Source organism: Thunnus albacares, chromosome 8 (genome assembly GCF_914725855.1).
Source record: "Thunnus albacares chromosome 8, fThuAlb1.1, whole genome shotgun sequence".
Taxonomy (NCBI): Eukaryota; Metazoa; Chordata; class Actinopteri; order Scombriformes; family Scombridae; genus Thunnus; species Thunnus albacares.
This window is the reverse complement of record NC_058113.1, coordinates 23,831,093-23,852,595: the sequence shown is the minus strand read 5'-3', so window position 1 is coordinate 23,852,595 and position 21,503 is coordinate 23,831,093. Positions and strand designations below refer to the sequence as shown.

The window sequence follows — 21,503 nt, the reverse complement described above, 5'->3', positions numbered from 1 at the left end:
CATTCTCTGATTTTTGTTATTATTACTAATACATGAACACTGTAACGGCTGAGAGGAGATAAAACATGAACCATCAGTGTTAGAAAATATTTTTACACAGGCCAATGTTAGCACTGACCAAGGGAACACAGGCCAATAGCAGCATTGACTGGGGGACATGAAAATCACATGATTTTTGTGGAACACAGGCCACTGACAGCATTGACCAGGGGACATGAATGTTGTTGTTGTTGATGTTCCTGGATGTTAACTTACCTGCCCACACACAAATGCACACATAGTCCCTTGGGCTCCCTTTCACACTAACCTGGCTGTACCTGGATGTCCACATACCTGCCCACACTCAAATGCACCAACCTGGCATTCTTTCACAGGGCCCAGTGGAGCGTGCTGGTGAGACTTTGCTCTCAGGCTCTACTGACGGAAGAAACTGCTGCTCCGAGATGGGAGAGGGAAAAAGGGAGATGGTGTGTGATGGTGGTGTTAAAGGTTATGAGTCAAACATGCATTGTCACGCAAGCAGTGGCAGGATTGGCTGGCTGGCATTTCATTAAGGAAAGGTGAATAACAATGTTTATTGTGATAAGCAACACAGAGATTTTGCGATCTGTCAATCACATAGCATGAAAATATGAGATAGGACAGGATCCCCCGGAGTCTAGACGCTGGTGGTGGTGGAATGGAGCCAACAGATGGTTGATGGATCGTAGACCTAGTGGGGTCTCTCAGGACAACATGGATGTCATGGTGGTGACTGGAAGGAGGTGGGTTGCACAATAGAAGGTCTGAAACAGAGTGCAGAATTGCAAAGATATTTAAAAAGCAGCACTAAGAGTCTGATTGTCTAGAAGAACGTGGCTAGAAAGATCATTGGTCAGGTGTGGTGATGTCAGAATTGAGAATAAAGGAATTTTGACAGAGAAATAGAACAAAAGGAAATTCAAATTAAAGGATATTTAAAGGCAGAGTGTGATGATAGAGATTTTCCTTATTGAACTTACACCAAAGATTCATTTCAATAATTGAAAGTGAATAACAATGTTTATTGTGATAAACAACAGAGAGATTTTGGTGATTAGAGTTTGTCAGTGTGAGGTGTCTGTATGAGAATAGGCCCTTATGAAGATAGGAGATAGGACAGGATCCCACAAAACAGATGAAAGCATTCTTACCATGCCGAGGATGATTAAATTCTGAGAAGACATGGGGAGAATATCATGAAACAACATACCAGACAATTATACAGTGAACATAATTAGCAATAGGTGTGTGATTCACCTACATGAACAATTGTTAGGAATTAAGATATGGAAAAAGAGGGAGAGATAGAAATTCTGTGAAAGAGGCTAAAGGCCGTTGGAGGCCAAACATGGATGAGGAACTAATTAATGTTATGAAATCGCAAATGAGCAACTACCAACAGCTGTATGTACGACTTACCCCACGAGCCTTGAGGGATTTTTTGAGCAGAGAGAGATGATGTGGGAGTCAGGTAGAATATATGTGGAGTATGTTGAAGATGACCAGCGGCCCATTTGCTGCAGAGAAGAGGATGCAATTCCCTGCATATTCACAGAAGTAGCAGCGCCTATCCTGAGAGAGTGGCCTGAGTACTGCAGAGGGCTTAGACCACATTTAAGAAGCACTTGCCTTAAGTTATGAATAAAGCAGGATTTAGTCATGGGATAACTAACAGGCGTTAAAAAGAGAGATGATGGGTCCAAATTTTCTGAGCTTTAAAAATGTTAATATGGAAATATATGGACAGAAAGGGGAGTCAGTATGAGCAATAATAATGGAACAAGCACCTTTTGTTTGGAACACTTAAGAAATAAACAGAAGAATTTTGGATGAAAGGTTAAGTCAGAAAATGAAAGACTGATTCCGGAAATGAATGAATTAGAAGAGTCAGCGCAATCACCACACCTTAGAAACCCATAAAGGTTAAGACAAATTTGCAGTCAAGAAGCACATCGGCATTGGTATGAAAAAGCCATGCCGGAGAAGAGAAAGCATTCTGTGGAGAAAGGAGAGTGTAATAGTCTGACAACTATAGAGACTGAAGGGGAGACTTTAGCTTTGCCTTTTAGTGACTTTTGTTTTTTTTCTCTCTCCTGCATAAGGAGATAGGGCAGAAAACTGCGATGACTAACTACCTGCAAACTAGCTGCCCTGATAGTAAGCCTACCTCCCAAAACACACAGATGATGTTATATCTGTGAAGAATATGGTCATAGAAAAAGACACCAACCTAATGACTGAGGAGATGGAACCAGAATAAAAAACTGAACAGCATCCCTTATTGAGTGAGACTGAGGAGGAGGTTGGGCACTGAGGACGCTACCTTGAGTTATGAGTGATGAAAAGCAGCCTGAGGGAATATGCATATGGTGAAATTACATGACGTAGCATCTACAACGTTTGTGATATTTACATCAGAGTTATTAACATGTACGAATGAATCTTTATCAACAGTCACCACTGTTGCTGACTTATTTAGTTTTATTTAATTTTGGAGTTCAATTTCAGCCTGCTAATTTTTTTAATTGAGGAATCTGAAGTTTCAGTATTTTGTAACTATTGTAAATACAGATACTACAGTGTAAATTGTCCAAAGTCATACCCACAACACAGGAAGACTGCAGTATTTATGTTAAAAAAACAAAACAAAAAACATTTCACAAGGCCAGCAACTATTTCTGTTCTGTTCTTTCCTGACAATCATGATGTAACATGCTCATAAATCCTTTGTTTTGTTAAGATTATGAAAAAAAAACCAACATTCAGAGATTACCTTATCCTGCAATCTTCTAGACCACAAACTATCAATGTGTGGCAGTGAGAGGGGGGAGAACTATAATTGATGGGTGAATGAAGACCAACTACATCACCTGGGGAATTGCACCCCAGGACACATGTACAACTGGGAAAAGTTATCAAATACCGATAACTTCGAGTTCAACAAGGCACACAGACTCCTTTACTGAGGGGACAGAGACATGATTCAAAGTAAATATTTATAAATATATATAAAATAAATATATAAAAAAAACCACAATAGAGTTAAGATGAAGTAATAAAACTATTATTTTAAAACAAAACTATTTTAAAATATAACTAAAATCTTTAACCATTAAAAATCTATTCAAAGTGTAGTTCCAGACTACGAGTATGCTGAGGCTGGCAAATTGTGTGGTAGGCTATGCTAAGGTGTGTCTAGGGGTGCTACCATATACTCACCACAAGTGCACAGCAACCTACACACACACACACAGCAAACAGGTGAACCACGCGTGCACCTCAGTGTCTTTAACCACAGCAAACGACCTCCCCCAGGGTGAAGTGATCTCCCCAGTAGACTGGCACTCAGCTCCACTAAATTAAAGAAATTAAATGAACTACAAACAAGGTTAAACAAAATAAGGATACCAGTTAGTTTCTGAAGAATGTTAAAAATACAGCGTACTACAAACCCATATAGTAGCCAAGCAATAAATGCTAAGGTCATAATGCACTAAACTCTTCAGTACTACTACTGCCAAAAGGATTGTTACTTTTACAGTTTTTTCTCATTTGCTTTAACACATTTATCCATTCAGAAGTTACATTTTCGAAATAGTTCACATACAGACCAGAACTGAAAGTCGCTGGCCAAAATCACACATTTTGTTTGCAAAATACTCACAAAACATTAAAAACATGCAAAAAGGAAAATATTTCCTTCAAACAACACAATCTGTGATCAAATTAACATATTCTTCTTGATACTTTACATATACTGTGAGCAAAAAAAGCCAAGCAAGCATATCAAAGCATGAATTTTATTCTTGTCTCCAAAGATGATTTTACTAGAGATAACAAACCCAGCTGCACTCTACACCTGAACTTTTTACACTTTTTTGAGATGCCCTGTTGAAATATTGTAAAAATATTGTTTAAGAGAGACATTTTCTAAGAAAGCTTTCTTCATTCATTTTATTCTTGTGCAGGTCTCTCTGTGCCCATTAACCGTCGTTGACATGTAAGACCTACAGTAAGCACCTAGACTAGACATATTCAGACATTCATTACAGTATAGCTTTTTTACTGCATTCTTTCATCACCAAAGAACCAATAAGGAATTTCACATTTTCAATTTCCAAACTCAGAAATACTCAGAGACAAAATTATGTATTGTACTGCATCAGATTTTTCCATACATTTAAAACTCTGAAATGCCGAATACTGTAAATAAAAACAAAATAAACAAAAGCTACCAAAGGAAACTTATAGGTGGAGATATCCAAAAAACCAAAACAAAATAAAGAGATAAAATACGAAGAACTTCACATTTAGTTCATTCGTTCCTGACGATTAGGTCACACATTCTCATCAACATTGCATTGGATGTTTTTCCCTTGTAATGCACTGAGGGAAAACCTTCCTTGCATAGCGCATCCATCCCCGGCAGTCCTCTGCACCTATTGCCAGGCAACCAGCATTCATTGCCGCCTGGAGGAACATCTGGTAATATCGGTGATCATATACTTTCAATCTCCAAGCAGAAAAGAATTCCTCAATTGGGTTCAGAAAAGGAGAGCATGCAGGGAGGAATTGCATCATCATACAGGGTTGTGCTGCAAACCATTCATTCACAAGGCAAAAGCAGTGGAAGGCATCATTGTCCCAAATGATGACATACAGAGTCATGCCAGGCCTCAACAGCCCTCTCTCTTCGGGTAGAACCAGTCTTTCATTCAGTGCATCAAGTTCTGTATTGTATGGGCCAGTAATTGGTATGTGGTAAAGGACACCATCATTGGAGATGGCAGCACACATGGTGATATTGGCGCCCCTCTGACCTGGCACTGTAACAGTGGCCCTCTGCCCAATGATGTTCCTCCTGAGTCTCCTCACTTTAGAGAGGTTGAAGCCAGCTTCATCCACATAAATGAATATGTGATGTGCCCCTTCAGCTTCAAGCTCCATTATTCTCTGAGAAAAAATTAAATTCATAAAGCAAATGATTCCAGTTGCATGGCCCGTTAAATGCAGCCGGCCATGCCTTCAAAATTTTGGTAACCAATGACAGACAAACGGTAAGTGATACTCAAAAACAAACTCATAAGTTTAGTTCGGGGTCATTTAAATATAGTATGTACTAAGTTTGGTGAAGATTAGATGAAATATGTGCCTAAAGAATCCAAAATAGCAGAAAAAATTATTGGTGCAAATGGGCGTGGCCTATATCAGTCGAATGGGCTTATTTCAAGGAATATACGGTGCGAATATTGTTTTGCTACACTCAACAGTTCATGAGCTATTAGCCAAAATGTAAAACACATAATAACTGACCACATGGTGGCGCTATTGGTACCATGTTTTAATATGGAAAGCATTTCCACATGTACTTCAGCACTTGTAGTTGTTGAGATCATTTCTCCCATAGACTGCCATTATAAATTGTAATATTCTTTAAAAATTATATAAAATCACTGGAATATGCCAGAAAAAAGAAAAATAATAGCATACATCTCCTGAAGAAGATGCATGTTTTGGTGTTCAAATGCAGTTTAGACATGCGGATTGTTTTTAGTACAATAAGAAACATTACAGTGCTGTAAAGTTAAGCTGTCTCTACTTATCATCACTATCTGTCTCTCACCCCTCTCCTCCTCTCCTTTTCCCTCCCCTCCCTGCCTCATTTGGTGACCCACTAATGTTCTCTTCATTTTCTCTTATGAATAGATAATGAGCAAAAATCAAATCTCTTCATTTGCATGTAATACAATTAAGACCTTTTAAAACAATGACAAATGGAGGGAGCAGCAAGATGTCAGTCAGTCTCGTCAGTGAGAGGGCAAAGACCGCATCAGTGAACCTCTCCATTTTAACGAAAAATTAATAAAACCTTCAAATTTTCTCACCGCCGTCTGGAATAACAATCATCGAGACACCCCTAGTCTCTGGCTGTCAAATAAAATTAAAGTTCTCATGAATTTGAACTCATAATGCGGATGTGAAGGCACCAACATCCCTCTATACGCCCCAAAACCCAAAGGATTAGATTTTTTTCCATCAGTAATAATGGGATGTGTGACCCAAACTGACTTCATAGATCAATTTCTTTCTTAATCATGAGTTGATTTAAGGACAGACATCTGAAACATAAACATTAGTAAACAGGTGTTAAAGGAAATGGTGACTTCTAGCTGTATGTGGGTACAATAATATCATCTCCAGGATTCAGATAATTGCAAATGATGATTAAATGATGTTAATTTTTACTTAACCTCTACAATTCCACCCCTATTTTGGAGCAAAACCACCTAAAATGACATACTCAAAATTCTATGGTTGTAGCTCCTGAATAACAGTGACTATATGTATAAATAATGTCTTAAAATAATGTCTTAAAATTTTAAAAATTTGTCTGCGTAAAGTAAAAATGCTGTTTTCAGTCAAAATTGCCTATAGCTAAGGGCAAAAGTAGAGAGCAGTATGGGGCTGCAAACTAAATAGCAGTGAATATCTGTCTCAAATATGACTGTTTTTTTTTTTCATAAAAAGGTCCAGGTGGATTTCCAAAAAGGACATTTGGAGACTTCATGTTTTTGTGAATACAAGAATATGGTTGGTGATCCTAAACACTGGCTGTGGCAACTATGGGTGTTAGAACCATCATAGTTACTTTAATTTTTAGAAATTACATTGGTAGAACTGTTACACTGTTTTATGCTTGATGTGTGTGATGTACAACTATTTGTGTATGTATTTGTGTGTTTTTGATTGTTTATCTAGGAACAAAATGATGTCAACATGAGATGCACTCTGGCCCTTCATGGCCTTCCAGTGTATCAGCATGAGGAGTCTCTGAGTTCTTCAAGACCTGCAACGTCAGTTCTCAGTATACTCACAGAAATGTCAGTATCAATCAGTACATTGTTAACATAACATACTGTATGGTAAACCAACTTAAAAATTCACATAGATTCAAGGATAGGTTTGGACTTATTCAAATCTATCTCAGTACAATATTCAATGCAATGCAATAGTCAAATGCATGATGACAAAGTTAGTGGGCGGAAATTATTCCTCCTCTCCATAACAGCCATAAAGTGATCCCTTCCTAACATGACACAACTGTAAAAAAATTAGGGACAAATCCAAAATCCCTGTTACATGTAAAAATGTATTTTTAAGTTCAGTTGAAGCTAATTTGTGCCTTCAGCAGTCTCTTCTTTGTCCTGGCAGTCCTGTGTAGGTTTATTGTTTGTGTTTTGTCTTTGCAACAAACCTTCATGTGTTACAGTGAAGTATTCCTCCGCCGCTAGCTAGAATGCAATGCCAGATGCTGTGGATGTTGCGGGTTACACAGACAGTATGGACAGGAAGAATGACTACAGCTACCAGTAACTCTCAACGTATATGCTGGCATGCGAGTGTTGTAGCAAGACAGACTAAGTGTTTGGGGAGAACAGATAAGCATACAAACATAGTTCTAAAAGCAACCTTGCTTCTGGAACTATCCTCATAAATCTGGAACTATCCTCATAATTCTGGAGCAATCCTCATAATACTGGAACCATCCTCATAATTCTGGAACTATCCTCATAATTGTATTTTTTGTATTTTGCCAGATATGGCTCACACTCCTGTTGCTCTCCCCACTGGTCACTGGCAACAATACTGGTGCAACACACTTCAGCCCTGAGAGCGTCTCTGTTGTAATCGAAGATGAAATTGTCGTGAGTGGTCTCCCCAGGTTGGCTGATGCATTTGTACTGTTGTTTGGATTAATGTATGTGTTGCATTTAGACTATCCTAAGAAATTCATTCACATGTTCACCTTTATCAGGACAATACTCATGTGTCTTGATGATGGTAAACTACTAAAACAGTTCCTCCTGAAAATTACATGTTGAAAGAGTGAACCAAGTGACAAGTTTGAATGCACACATGTGCTATAACGGTACATTTATGGATCTGCTTCTATCAGGCTGTTATTAATTAAGTTCTTTTTTTGACAAAGAGACATTACAAAAACTTAAAGGAATACTCCAATGAAAACATATGTTTGGTATCAAAGACCTTGTAAGCTTGACGGGTAGCTTAGAAATGTTTGCAACTTCCTCCTACATAATGGATTTTTCTGTTACAGTGGATGCCAGTGGTTATCCAATTTCCATAGAAACTTCAAAAAGTATATCCACAACTGAATTGTCCATCCATATGCTCAGTATGTTTCCTACAAGCTAACAGTGGGTGAGGGGTATTCAAAACATAGGTTTCTGCTGAGCATTCCTTTTTATATTGTTCTATTGCCTCATCTACCTCAACTAACAAGTTGCACTGTCTGTGATTGTTTATTTTAAACAATCACATTATGTTTGGGGATTTTTATGTACTTTCCATTCCTTAAACTTTTGTTTTATTTCTTTATTTTTTATTTTTCTCCTTGTGTTTGTTGTTGCACTTTTTGAGAGTCTGAAAATAATTGTGTTGCTAATGGAGTTATATGGTTGCTTTTTCCATAACCATATATACTTTACAGGTATTGCTGTTAACTAGAATTTTTAGAAGTGTCTGGGGTTCTTCAATAATTGTCACCTCTTAAAATAATCAGGCCATTGCATTTTAGTTTTTATCTCTCATTTTAATGGCACTACTCATGATATTAGAGCTGCAGCTAACAATTGGTTTTTTTAGTATTGATTAATCTGCCTATTATTTTCTTTGATTAATAAATTAATTGTTTGATCTATAAAATGTCAGAAAAAAGGCAATCGCAATTTCTAAAGCCCAAGGTAATGTCCTCATATTGTTTGTTTGTCAGACCAACAGTGTAAATCCCCATCATTTGCTATCACAAAAGACAAAGACGCAGCAAATCTCACAATTGAGAAGCTGTAACTGTTTGAAATTATTGCCTAAAGGTAACTGAAAACAATCAATTGTTTATCAAAATAGTTGCTAATTCATTTTCCTACAATCAATTTATCATTTCAGCGGCATGTAAAATGTAAAATGTGAAATGTAAAATGTGCCTTTCCTGTTTTCAGCCTGATGTTGGAAATGTGTGTCAGTGTAAAATACTGGGTTTCTCCTGTTGAAAAATACTGTAGTTTCTAACAGGAGATGTTTCAATCTCTGATAATGATTGTTAATGCCTTTGAAAAGGCAAAACACAGTGTTTGGAAGAAGAGATAATCCGTAAGTTTAAGAAACAGGAGGCACCACCTGCAGTTTGTATTGGAGTCAATGAGAGCTGGACAGCGTTCTCCCTACCAATTAAGGTTTTGATCTGAAAAACTATAACTCCTATGGGAAATATATTTACATTTTTAGAGAGAGGAGGCTTGTGGCAACATGCAAAGAACAAAGTGATTGTTTGCTGCAGTAATCACACAATAATAAAGAGTGAGAAGAACAAAGTGCTATCACACAATAACACAAGGACAAAACATAATGAAACCACAAAATCATGTTTTCTTTTTATACAGATCTAAGTGCCCCTGCTTCCCCCTTTTCCCCTCCAACTCTAATGTGATACAGATCTTAGAAAACATGTCTTTTATGTCAACCTGACATAAAAGACCTGTGGCACAGTAGTTATGTATATAAATGTAACTGGGAAACAGCCATAGCAAATCCTAATGCCTCAATGCATCTCATCACAAGTGGAGCTAGAAATCCTGAATAAGATGCCTCTTCTTGGTGATGTCAGGCAGAGGCGTAACCTCCCATTATTAGTCTATTGTCACTGGCTTTTTCAGTCAATGTGTCACACATACTCTCCTTCCCAATTCTCCACAGTCACAGCGTGTCCCGCAGGGTTTTACTTTGCCCTTCGTGTCTTAGACAGGGTTAGGGTTAGAACGGGCTATTATGCGGCACATAATTGCACTTCGTCATGCTGCAGATTGTCCCAGTAGGAAGAGTTGCAGCGAGGGACGTTCTTATTTGAAGGGGATATACGAGAGGAATAATACCCAGTCATAGCAAATCCATCTTTCTTTCCCCAGAGCGATGTTATGCATTCAAGCAAGAATATGCTACAGCTATTTATTGTATGTACATGCTAGCAGGTGCAAATAAGGAGCCTGGTAGTCTCCAGAGGATTGTAATTGGTTCATTAGGGGAGCATTGGATTGCCTGATGGTGATACTGGAGGAATGTCACACTCCAGGCCAAAGAAGTCATGGACTGAGGGATGTGACCTTGCCCTGTCACCACCAGAGAGATCTTAGTAGCAAGAGGTTTACAGCAGCATTTAAATTTCAGAGGTAGTGCAGGGTTGCTGACAGGCTGGAAGGTGGGATTTCATGTACCATTAGTTTACCCAATGTTTATTTTTGCCTTCAGTAAATGTCAGTCTTATTTTATTTCCATTAGATCTCAATTATGCTTTTGGTGTCATTATACAGGTACATACAGTATGTACTCAACAGTATATAGCACTGTATTCTAAATTATTTCCAAATTGTACTGATAACAGTATTAATCAATCATATGGATGGCTCAGAACTCAGATATTGAGCTGGATCTCTAGCATATCTGTTTTTTTCATATTAATTTACTTGAACCAGTTTCCTTCCATAGTCCAAAACTTGCAGGTCAGATCTATTAGAGAATAAACTGCAATACTGTTCATCTGTGTCAGCCCTGTTATGGACTGGCGACCTGTCCATGCCATTTTAATGCCTTCCATACATGGTAGTTTGGGATACTTCAGCCCCTTCCAGAAAGGGGTTGAGTAGGCAAGGCAATAAATGCTCATTCCCATGGTTTGAGATTGTTGAAATATTGTTTGTGATCAACTTTGTCCTCATGCAATAACAGGGGAACAAAAACTCCATAATTGTGATACTGATTTACACCCTGCGGCCACATCATTGACATAGCCTGCAGCTCTGACATTTTGACATTTCCTTTTTTTTTGTCTGCTTAATAGTAGGGTTGTGAGTCATTAACCAGGAGAAAACGTTTAAAAAACAAACCACCTTGTCACAGCCACCTTTTCTGTGTTTTCAAATTCATCTTTTGTAGCTTTGGAACATATCACGTCACAAATGCACAAATAGTAGTATTTCACTTTAGGATAACAGATTACAGGTAACAGTAATAATTCAGTTGTGTCAATTTTAGGATTAAAGCTGACAATATAATTTTTCAATGTTTTCCTCACTGTAAAGCCAAAGAACAGCTTGGGGCATGACAGCCAACAGTTGCTTGTTAATGCCCATGCTTTTTGGCAGAGCATGATCTGAGTTAGGTACGATAGAGAGTTGATTGATGGATTGCTAATTGTGTTCTTGGTAAGCAGCAGATGCTCTGTCACAGATGCTAGAAACAAATTAGACTTGCTCATGAAGGAGTACAATGGGTAACAGTTTACCTTTGCCTTCAGGATTCATCAGTGGTATATAAACAATTCATAAATGCTTTGTAACACTCAATGATGCTGCAAGCACAGACATGACTTGATATATAGACAGTGTTTATACGTGCATCAGAGGAAGCCTTCATTATTATACATAATAACCTTGTTGTAGCCATTTGGAATTCACATTCAGCACAATTTTCATCGACTGTCAAAGGAGATGTGTATGAATTACTGAAAAATTGCTTTATAAATATGTTAACTGATGTACACCATCCATCTTATTCCACTTATTTGGGTTGGATTGGAGTGCAAGCAGGTAGCCAAGATGCCCTTCTGCCCAGTCACACTCTCCAGCTCCCCCTGGGAGATCCCAATGCTTTTTTTATGCCAAGTGAGATATATTTATATTAACATTTACTTTTATTCATACGGGAGACAAAGCAACGCACAAATGAGGTACAAATCCAAGCTATAGTAGGTCAAAGAGAAGCCTTCAAAAATAAGTACTACAACACTCAGTCTGATGTTCCACCTGACACAAGTGCCACAAGGTTGCAGGTGCATAAAGTAGCTCATGAGTGCAGAGCAAATGACATTTTTCTTCTCTTTAGAGATAGAGATTAGATAGAGAGAGAAGGAAAGAGAATATTAGGTGAGTAAGTACCAGAGATAGGGGACTCGAGTCACATGACTTAACTCGAGTCAGACTGGAGTTGTAAATGTGAGGACTTGAGACTTGCTGATTTAAGACTCAACTTGACTTTGACTTGGTATTCATCACTTGAGACTTGACTTAGATTTGAGACAGATGACTCAAAAGGACTTGACCTTTCTTATTAAATATTTGCATTTTTCAGGATATTGAAAAGTTACATTTTGTTTGACATGACTGGGTGATTTCAAGTGCAATGTGTGCAAACCTGGCAACCTACTAGGACGTGGCAGACCATCAGAGGCCATCACACAAGGCAGCTATCATGGAGTGGGCTAGTCCAAAAATAATAAAATTTGGATTCAAGGATTATGTTGTCGATGACTGTAGTAAGAAGAGAACAGTGGTATGTAAGGTCTGCAGCTCAAAACCACCACCACAACATCCAACTTCATCCGTCACTACAAAACCCACAATGAAAGGTACATGACTGGGTCTTTTTAGCTAACTTATTGACTGGTCAAATATTAGCCAGAAAGCTAAGGTTAAGTTTAAGCTATGTTAGACTTGCCTTCGAATCAATTAGTGAGAAGATGTATCGTTAATGTAAAAGACAATCAGGGACTGATTCAGGGCCATATAACCAGTTAAACTATACAGGCACATTACTAGCTAACACAGCTGCGTGCTCATGTCTAAATAGTTACTCCTCCTAACGTTACAAGTGTAACGTTAGGAGCGTTTAGGAGGCTTGGTATTGATTGCCACAAAATGTCAAATATCAGTAAGATTTGTTGTAAAAGTAGAAGTTGTTAAAAAGGTTGCAACAGTTTTTGTTAATGTTGAAAATAAAACTCAACTTTTCATGACCACTGTCTTTTAACTTATTTAAATGTGGAAACTGGGATAGATCATCAGAATTTCGTATGACTTGACTTGTGACTTGATCGATCTGAGCGATGACTTGACTTGTCTTGCTTGACTTTTAGCAGGGACTCGACTTGACTTGCTTGATTCTCACAGTCACCTCAGTAACTTGGGACTTGCTTGAGACATGAGACTTGCTTGTGACTTGCACATTGGTGACTTACTCCCATCTCTGGTAAGTACTCTATGAAGAGGTATGTCTTCAAGCAATTTTTGAAGAGAGAAAGATTCTGGAGCTGTTTCAGAGAACAGTCTGTTTCAGACAGAGGCTGAAATGAAGAACTGCATAAAGGGCCAGTATAGGATGAATAAAGAGTTTTTTAAACTGTTAATCATGCAAAGATATACAGGTCAAGCCCCAAAACACAAATATAGACTGGGAAATGTGCATGATACATTCCCCTTTAACTGTTCTCTGTAATTCAAAACTAGGCTAGTGAGTGTTTAAATGTAAAAAGCCTCTTTTTAGGTGAACATACTACCATGAATCTAATGTCGAAGGGATATGAGCTGAATACAGCTGAGCAACTGTGCCATGGAGTCATTCCCTCCCTGAGGTTATAATTAACATCACCATTACTCTACCCCCCTAAAACAGAAAAAACAGAAAATTGTTGATTATTATGGTTGGTTATCATTTAAATTAATTTAAGTTGCAGCTGAGTTATTCACATTCTGTTGAATTTCTGAAGTAAAATGCATCTGAGACAAGATTGTGAGAGTTTATTTAATTAAAGCATTCCTCACAATCCACAATAAATGCCCCAGTTAAAATATTTGACCATTTTAATTAAATAAAGTGTCATACTTATGTGAGGATGCCCCTTATTGCTCCCCAGTTAGTTTTGTGTGAAGTTGAACAGAAGGCATTAGATAAGGAAGTGATGGAAGTGGATGTGCTTTTATGACTCCCTCCCTTCAAATTCTTTCTTCCAACTTACAAAGGACTATTTCAATCAGAATTTTCCTTGTGACTGAAAGATACACAGACTTTGATGCTGTATTCTTTGAGGATGATATTTATGTATTATTTATATATTTTTCATACTCCAGGACTGGTCCAAATTAGCAAGATGCTTATTTTCCTGATGTTATTTGCATCATGACTTTTGTATTTATTTTTCTGGGTGAGATGGATTCATTATTTCTAGTTATATCAGTTGTAGATATTGCAGTATACAAAATCTATATATCTATTATTACTATAGTTAAACTGACACAAAATTAATTATCAATATTATGATAATTGATTAACTGTTTTAGTTATATCATCAAACAAAAGGTGAGGATTTTCTGCTTTTATGTGTTTTGTATAATTTAAAATGTAATATCTCTGGGTTTTGGACTGTTGTGCTGGCAAAACAAGAGGTTCAGGGGTTCAGGGAATCCAAGTCACCTTGGATTCCTTGAACCTAATAGGCATTTATCACTGTTTTTTTGACATTTTGTATGCTAAACTATGAATTGATTAACATTACATTAGTAGTAACAAAAATAATTGTTGGATTCAGCCCTACTATTCATACTTCACATCTACATAGTGTACTGTAAATGTATAATTCACTCCTCTTGTCATTCTACTACATCAGTCACAGTCAAGTCTGCAGCATCTCAGTCACAAGATTGAACACTCATTTCTGCTGCGGCCCCACTTAGTGACTTAGATTGGTGCATTTCCTATATAAATCTAACTTTACAATGAAAAAAAAATCTTTCTCGGAAATATGACTTTTTTGTTGGAAATAAAAAGCAGGAAATGAGATGTAAATAGTGAATGCATGCAATCAGTTTGCACCATTGCCACCAGTTCTTGAAAATCACTGATGACTCAATAACAGCTTTTATCACAGGCCATTCAGCTGCTGCCGCCTTTCGGATGAAATGTGCTGATTTCCTCTGTGCTGTGTTGAGCATTTGTGTCGTCAGCCTTTGGCTTTCAGTTTCCAGACAGCTGGAGGTGTCTGCAGCTGCTCTGCCCTCTGCCCTTTGACAGCCTGATAGCTAGGCTTGAAGTCACTCATGTCACTCACTTTTCCCCCAAAAAAGTTAAATAGAGCATGCTGTAATGTTAACACTAATATCCTGTTACTGACTGTGCTCTGGACTAATCTTTGGGCTAATAACGACTGACTGACTCAGGAAATGGGTACAGGCTTATAGTGTAAGTCACAATAGATTGGATCTCAATGAAGTAATGGGATAATAATGCTTTAATATCAACACAATGTTCTTTTTCTCTTAGTTTAGCAGGGAATGTAAGTCATTCTGCAATGTGTGCTGTTTGGTTTAATCAAAGAGGACTGTGATGCGTTTGGATTTTGGACGTTAGATTTGAAGGCTGTAGATTCTTTACAGAATTATATACTTTACATCCCGGCAACTCAGAAAAATAGAATATAAATTTCCCTCTTCCAGTAAACAGTCCTAGGGATCTCTGAACCAACAGTCAAAATTAAGAGGGTGAGAGCAGGGTTTCATTTCATGCAGCTGCACTTCTACACTGCCCAAAATGAAGCAAAGGTGAACAAATGTCATCAATATGTTGCAAATATCAATATTCTCTTTTCCTCAGGCACAAAAATAGTTGCTTCATAAACTTTCTGTGAAAATAATATTCATTAGGAGTGACTGCCCAAGCCATAAGAGAAGTGTGGGCCGTGTGTGTGTGGGCTTATGCACTTGCCTGTGCAGTTTAAGAAGTTAAGAAGTGTGGCACTGAGCCAAGGTGCCCTTGGAGCTGGTGTACCACCTAGTCCTGAACACTACACGGGTGAGAGCCCAGAGGCCTCATGATGGCAAGTTAAAGAAGTAAATAAATAAATATATAGAAGCTGCCAATCAGCACAGTCCACTGCCTACAGAGCTGGTTAGCAGAGCAGAAATTGATATGGTCTGTATGTGTCTGTCTGTGAATGTGCTTCCAAAGGCAGTGTTTTAAATTAGCACGAGTTAATAGAAAGCTGACTATTTGTGACAATTATACAGACAGTTAGATCCTGTAACTAGATATAAAGGGATTCTCTCTAATGGTGCAAACAGTTTCCAGTGTTTTGACATTACTGTGTCTACATCAGAGTGTAACTACATGTATTTGGGTAAAACCAGATTTAATTCCCTTGACATAAATCTGTAATGCCAACATGTAGTGTAAGTTGTGACACAGAATCATTTCAACTCTCAAAACTTATGCTAAAATTAGTTTTGATTTAAATTAAGGGGAGGCTGGCCACCTGGTTTAGGTTTTCAGCGTCAAATATACGACTCTTTTCAGGGGATCCTGTTTACAGAATGTGAACAGTTAGAGATGCTTTTTGTCCTTGAACTTACACAGCCACAGTCACTCAAGAGGAGTATCGTTAATGTAAAAGACAAATTATGATTGCTTTCTCTTATAAAAGAAGGTGATGATCATGAGTTAGCATATTTAAGAATGCTCATTTTCATATTACAATGTAATGACACAAACACACATATTTGTGTAGCCTTTTTCTAGACATGTAAGGTGCATTCATCCCAAACCATTTGGTACTAGATATTTAGTGTGGTACACAACTTCTGAACAAAATACTATTTAAATACTCAAATTAGCTTAATAATGTCTAATTAGGTCTACATCTTAACACATATGTAACAGAAAGTACGAGTGTGAGAGTTCCACCAGGGCAGTTTTGGCAGTGAGACAGTTGTTATTTATTAGCTGGACCATGCTAGTAAGTTTAGCTTGAAGCTTAATAATGCTTGTTGTTTGAGGGTCTAGGAATCAAGGATGTTGTATGCTGTGCTTATTGTGAAGCCCCTCGGGGCAAATTTATTATTTGTGTTATTGGGCTACATAAATAAAGTTGACTGAAGTTGTTGCACCTGCCAGGTTCAACATAATTTTTTGTATAATTTCCTCAGTGTTGGCCTCTCTTCTGGTTAATTCCAGTACACTGAGGAATGTGGTTGTAATACAATTAGTTGTACGCTAAGTGGGCATCTATAGAAACTGAATGTATTGTTGGTTTGAAGAGCTCAGTGGTGTGGTTTGCACCGGGAACTGGCGAGATGTTGCATGTCCATTTAACTGGCATACTTTTACTTTTGTCTATGTACATAATTACGCAAGTAACTTTACTTTTACTTGAGTGAGTTTTGTCTAAAATAACAATTTTTTCTTCAATAAAATATACCAGTAGCTACTCTTTCCATCCCCGATTATAAATGTACTGCACTTGCATTAATGGATATTTCTGTCATTTACTTTATATACAGGTTGGAGGTTTTTGTAATAAAAATGCAGCATTACTAACATATTAACTTTTGTTTATGACCATTTTTTAAAGATTAATTACAAGAATGTTGAGATACCCATCAAACCATTGATTTACACCCCTATTTATTCAGTTATTATCAAGATGTCACCCCAGCACAGTAAAACAGTCAATTATGTTGTAGGAGGGTTTTGAAAGTATCCAATGGATGTTTTGATACTTTCTGTTATTAACTGCTGTTTTCCGTAGGAGGAAACTACCAACCAAACAGCCACTTTTCAAGGCAACGGGAGGTTAGTATTTGATACCAAAAACATACATCTTGTGGGGAATTGTGCTGTCTGTAGTTTGTGACATCAAGTAAAGGTTCTTGGTAATATCTCAGGTGCTATTTGCCAGTTAGGTCAAATAGGATGTTACTCCTACCAGTCAAATGACCGGATGATATTTTGGCCAATATTAGCTTATCAGATATATCAGTATCAGCAGTACAGATATGTCAAAGACAAGTTTAATTTTAAACTGGGAAATGTCATGTTAAATATCTAGTTTATATCTTAGTCATATTGTATTGTATGTATACAATGTATTGTATTGTTATGTTAAAATAACATAACTTGAATATGGATTTTTAAACTTATATCAGTAACTGCCTCAAAATTCTAGTATTGGTCGGGCTCTAGTAAGATGACAATTTGCTTGAGGGGACAAAAAAGGCAGGTAGTGAATTAGGTAATCTTGAGGTAATAATGCATTCTTAGTAGCAACTCAGTATGATATGCCCATTTACTTAATGCAAAAATATTAACTAAAACATAATAACAGACTCATTGTTTGGTTTTGTGCCATTTAGCACCTGAAATGTAATATTTTCCTCCAATGTTGTAAAGTGTTCTGGGGTTTCTTTGAAACATGCTCTAAATCTTTGTTATTATTATGAACCATTAAGAAAATGATCAGTATGCAGACTCAACTCTAGGAACTAATAATTGGACACAGATTCATTACCATACATCCAGCAGTCTGTTCTGAAGTAACTTATTATTTACTATATACAGTATAGTGCTTAAAGGTTAGTTCGGGATTCTTCCTTGGTAACTACTCAGGACTAGTCAACCTTATTGTGGTGTTACTAGTAAGTCAACAGAGTTAATAATATTATTTATGAGGCTATTTTTGTCACATTTTGCCATATGCTGAATAAAAATCTAAGATTTTTGGTAATTATGGAATAGTTATTAATGAGACTTTATATCCTCCAGGCTTGATTTCATGAGACACTGTAATTCACGTCACAAGACAGAAATATCTACTAAAGGTCAAGACGTCGTGGTACTAACAGGCTCTGAGTTGGAGGTGAAGGTGTTTGAAACTCCTATCACGCTGCTCTATGGCAGGCTGCATTCAGAAAAGGCAGCAGACAATACCGCTGTTTCAGAAGATGATTTCCAATTTCCATCAGCCGAGTATGAAATCATTGTGCTGCCAATATTGCCTGCCAAGTTAGAGCGACAGAGAAACACTACAGCTAAATCTTCTGTTTGTAGTACAAGGAATGAAACTGTCACCTTCCTGTATAGCTTAATCACAGAGATTAATTTAGAAGTCGATACTGAAAAGTCGAATGGTAGAGGAGAGCACAGCGTGGGGAAAACAGGCATCAAAGTTGAACGTCTTTCAAATCATTTCCTATGCATGAGTTTGGCAATACAGTCGCTGCAAAGTAGAACAGCCAGTGTTCTGCTATTTAAAGTCAGTCTTACAAAGGAGGTAAACAGAGGCTGCCAGTCCTTTTTCAAATTTACAAGGGTGCTTCTGTGGCATGAGTGAAAGTTAATACTGAATCTCAAAACTCTGAAATATTTAGTGGATGATGAGCAGTTCACATATTGATGCTGAAGTACAGCAAAGATTAAGAGAGCAGGAAATCTTACATGTAACATCACACAGAATTAATGCTATTCATAAATAAAGCTTTCTAAATGACAAATGAATCAAGACACACTGCGGTGTATCTCTGTGCATGCATGTATGTGTGTGCTTGTGCAAATGTGTGTTTGGGAGGAGAGAGAAAGAGAGGGAGTGTGTGTATGTGTAACTGTGCACATGAAGGAAGGAGACAGAGAGGACAGGAAGGAGACAGAGAGGCAGAAAGATGGAAAGGGAAAGAGAGAGTCTCTGTGTGCAACCTTCTGTTAAGATCTGGCAATGGACGATTCGCCTCATCCACTCCTATCTCGTTACTGTGACACTCCAGCCCATTAAATAGAATAGATTATTGATTTTGCTCTCTTTGCCGGCTCTGAGATTTTCCATCAGGCTCTCTGTGCAGTAAGAGAAGTGCTGAAGAAAAGCACAAGTCATTATGTGTACTGCCACACAATGATACATCACGTACTGTACACAAATGGGGAGGGTTTCATGAGAGGAACCTTGTCATTGCAACAATATACCTCTCAGGAGGCTGAGGGTTGTCATGGTGCTAATGTAGAAATTAAGTCCAAACCCCTCAAATGGCATAATGATTTGAATGAGAGCCGAGTTATTGCAAAATGCACATGCTGTTTTTGTATCGATCTTGCGTCAACAGAAAAGACAAGGTGAGCCTGTTTGATAATCGACAGAGGAGGAGGCACTGGGAAAAACTCCCTGTTCATCATCAGACTTGGATATTGAGTGATGACATCACATCCCCAGGTGCCCATCACAAGACTGTTCACTTGGTTCTGCTCTCCACAAGAAGCAGAATTGATTTATTACTCATATTCGACTGCACTCCCGTTCTTGTCACTGAATATTTTGTCATCATCTTTCTTATAGTTTTGACCCAAGGAAGCTAAACTGCTGTTGTGTTCAGTGAACACCATCATTATTTCAACGGTAATGTGCTGTATGTGCTTATTTCTTTCCTCTTAAGGGAAACTGAATTGATCTAATCTAACTTTTAAATTTCACACCACCATGTTTCAGTTGAAATAATTAGTTGATCAATCGATTAACCAACATTTATTGGCATTTTGATCATTTGATTAATTGTTTGTTGTTTTTTCAAGCAAAATACCAAACATTTGCATGTTGCACACAGTATGGACACTGCAGCCATGATACCTCCATGTCTGAAATTGTGGAATCCTTAGATTAAGGTACTATGTATGCATACAATGCATACATGTGTTTGCTAAGATAAAAGTTAATTGAATCTTATAAAATATCTGAGTTCTATATACTTGCATTACTTGCTGGTTAGTGTTGTATTATACTGTATTGTATTGTGGGAGTTTTATTGTGCACATATTGTCATGACAAAAAAAAAAGATTATTCACAAAAATGTTTTTGTTTAATATATTTATATTTGTTTAATATATTTTTTTCAGTAATGATATAATAATTTTATACCACAGGTGGAGAGACAGATGGAGGTAAACCTGTCTAATTTGAGATCAATTATAGTCTGTCTGGCTTTGAGCAGTGATAAAAATCATGTTTAATTCAACAAGAACATGGATTATTCAGTAACTGATCAAGAGCTGCCCTGACAACCAAAACCACTGGGATTTAAATGTGCATCAAGATCATGGAAACTTACTTTTATGAGGGAAAATAAATGGATGTCATTGTCAGAGGGCATTTTATATAACTGTTTAATCAAATTTGTGTGAGCTCCTTAAATCTGTTTTTAATGTGAGTTACTTCCCAGATGTTTGGCGATAAACACCTGAATTCATGGCAGTTTGCCGAAGATAAGCACAAATCTCTGCATTTCTGAGATGCAGGAATAGGTGGCAGCCACAATCTGGGAATAAGTAATAGTGAATCAGTAGGTGCATTGCAGCAAAACAAAAAAAATTGATACAAAAAAAGAAAAATGCATTCAAATTTTCACATTGTTCAGGTGCAGGCATTGGTGTCAGTGTGGTATTAACATGTTGAGAATGAGATCCAGAAAGCAGCAGGTGCAGTGCAGCAAAAGCAAACAAGGACACACAGTGTCATTGATGCGAAGCACCTGAAATCAGGCCCAGCCAATATCATACAAGTGCAGAGCTGCAGTGCCAGCAGCTTCACACATACTCTACCCAAAGACAAGAATAAACAAGTTAGTAGTGTAGGTTAAATTCTGTCTTTGGATATGAATGTTTGCACTACAAATATTTATTTTCTTTTTTACATATCAACTGTTTATTAGTGGGACAGAACACGTGACTATAGTGACAATTACCATTTGATCTTCTCGGACCATTGGCTTTTTGTGTGAGTGGAGCAGAGCAATGCAAATAAGATTAGCACTGCAAACTTCACATGGGC

General features: G+C 37.5%; 1 protein-coding gene and 1 long non-coding RNA gene across 2 annotated transcripts; one reads left to right on the top strand and one right to left on the bottom strand.

Annotated features, from left to right (window-relative positions):
* Nucleotides 1-3,381: 3,381 nt before the first annotated feature.
* Nucleotides 3,382-7,445, bottom strand: LOC122987616. The gene is made up of 2 exons (XM_044359595.1): nucleotides 7,277-7,445; nucleotides 3,382-4,974 (listed from the first exon to the last, which is right to left on the bottom strand). The coding sequence occupies exons 1-2, from the start codon at nucleotides 7,280-7,282 to the stop codon at nucleotides 4,372-4,374; spliced, it is 609 nt and encodes a 202-aa protein (XP_044215530.1). The 5' UTR covers nucleotides 7,283-7,445; the 3' UTR covers nucleotides 3,382-4,371.
* Nucleotides 7,446-7,647: 202 nt separating this feature from the next.
* On the top strand, nucleotides 7,648-18,553 carry LOC122986687. Its single transcript, XR_006404350.1, has 3 exons — nucleotides 7,648-7,744; nucleotides 17,447-17,490; nucleotides 18,460-18,553. It is a non-coding gene; the product is annotated as an uncharacterized LOC122986687 (long non-coding RNA).
* The last annotated feature ends 2,950 nt before the right edge of the window (nucleotides 18,554-21,503 follow it).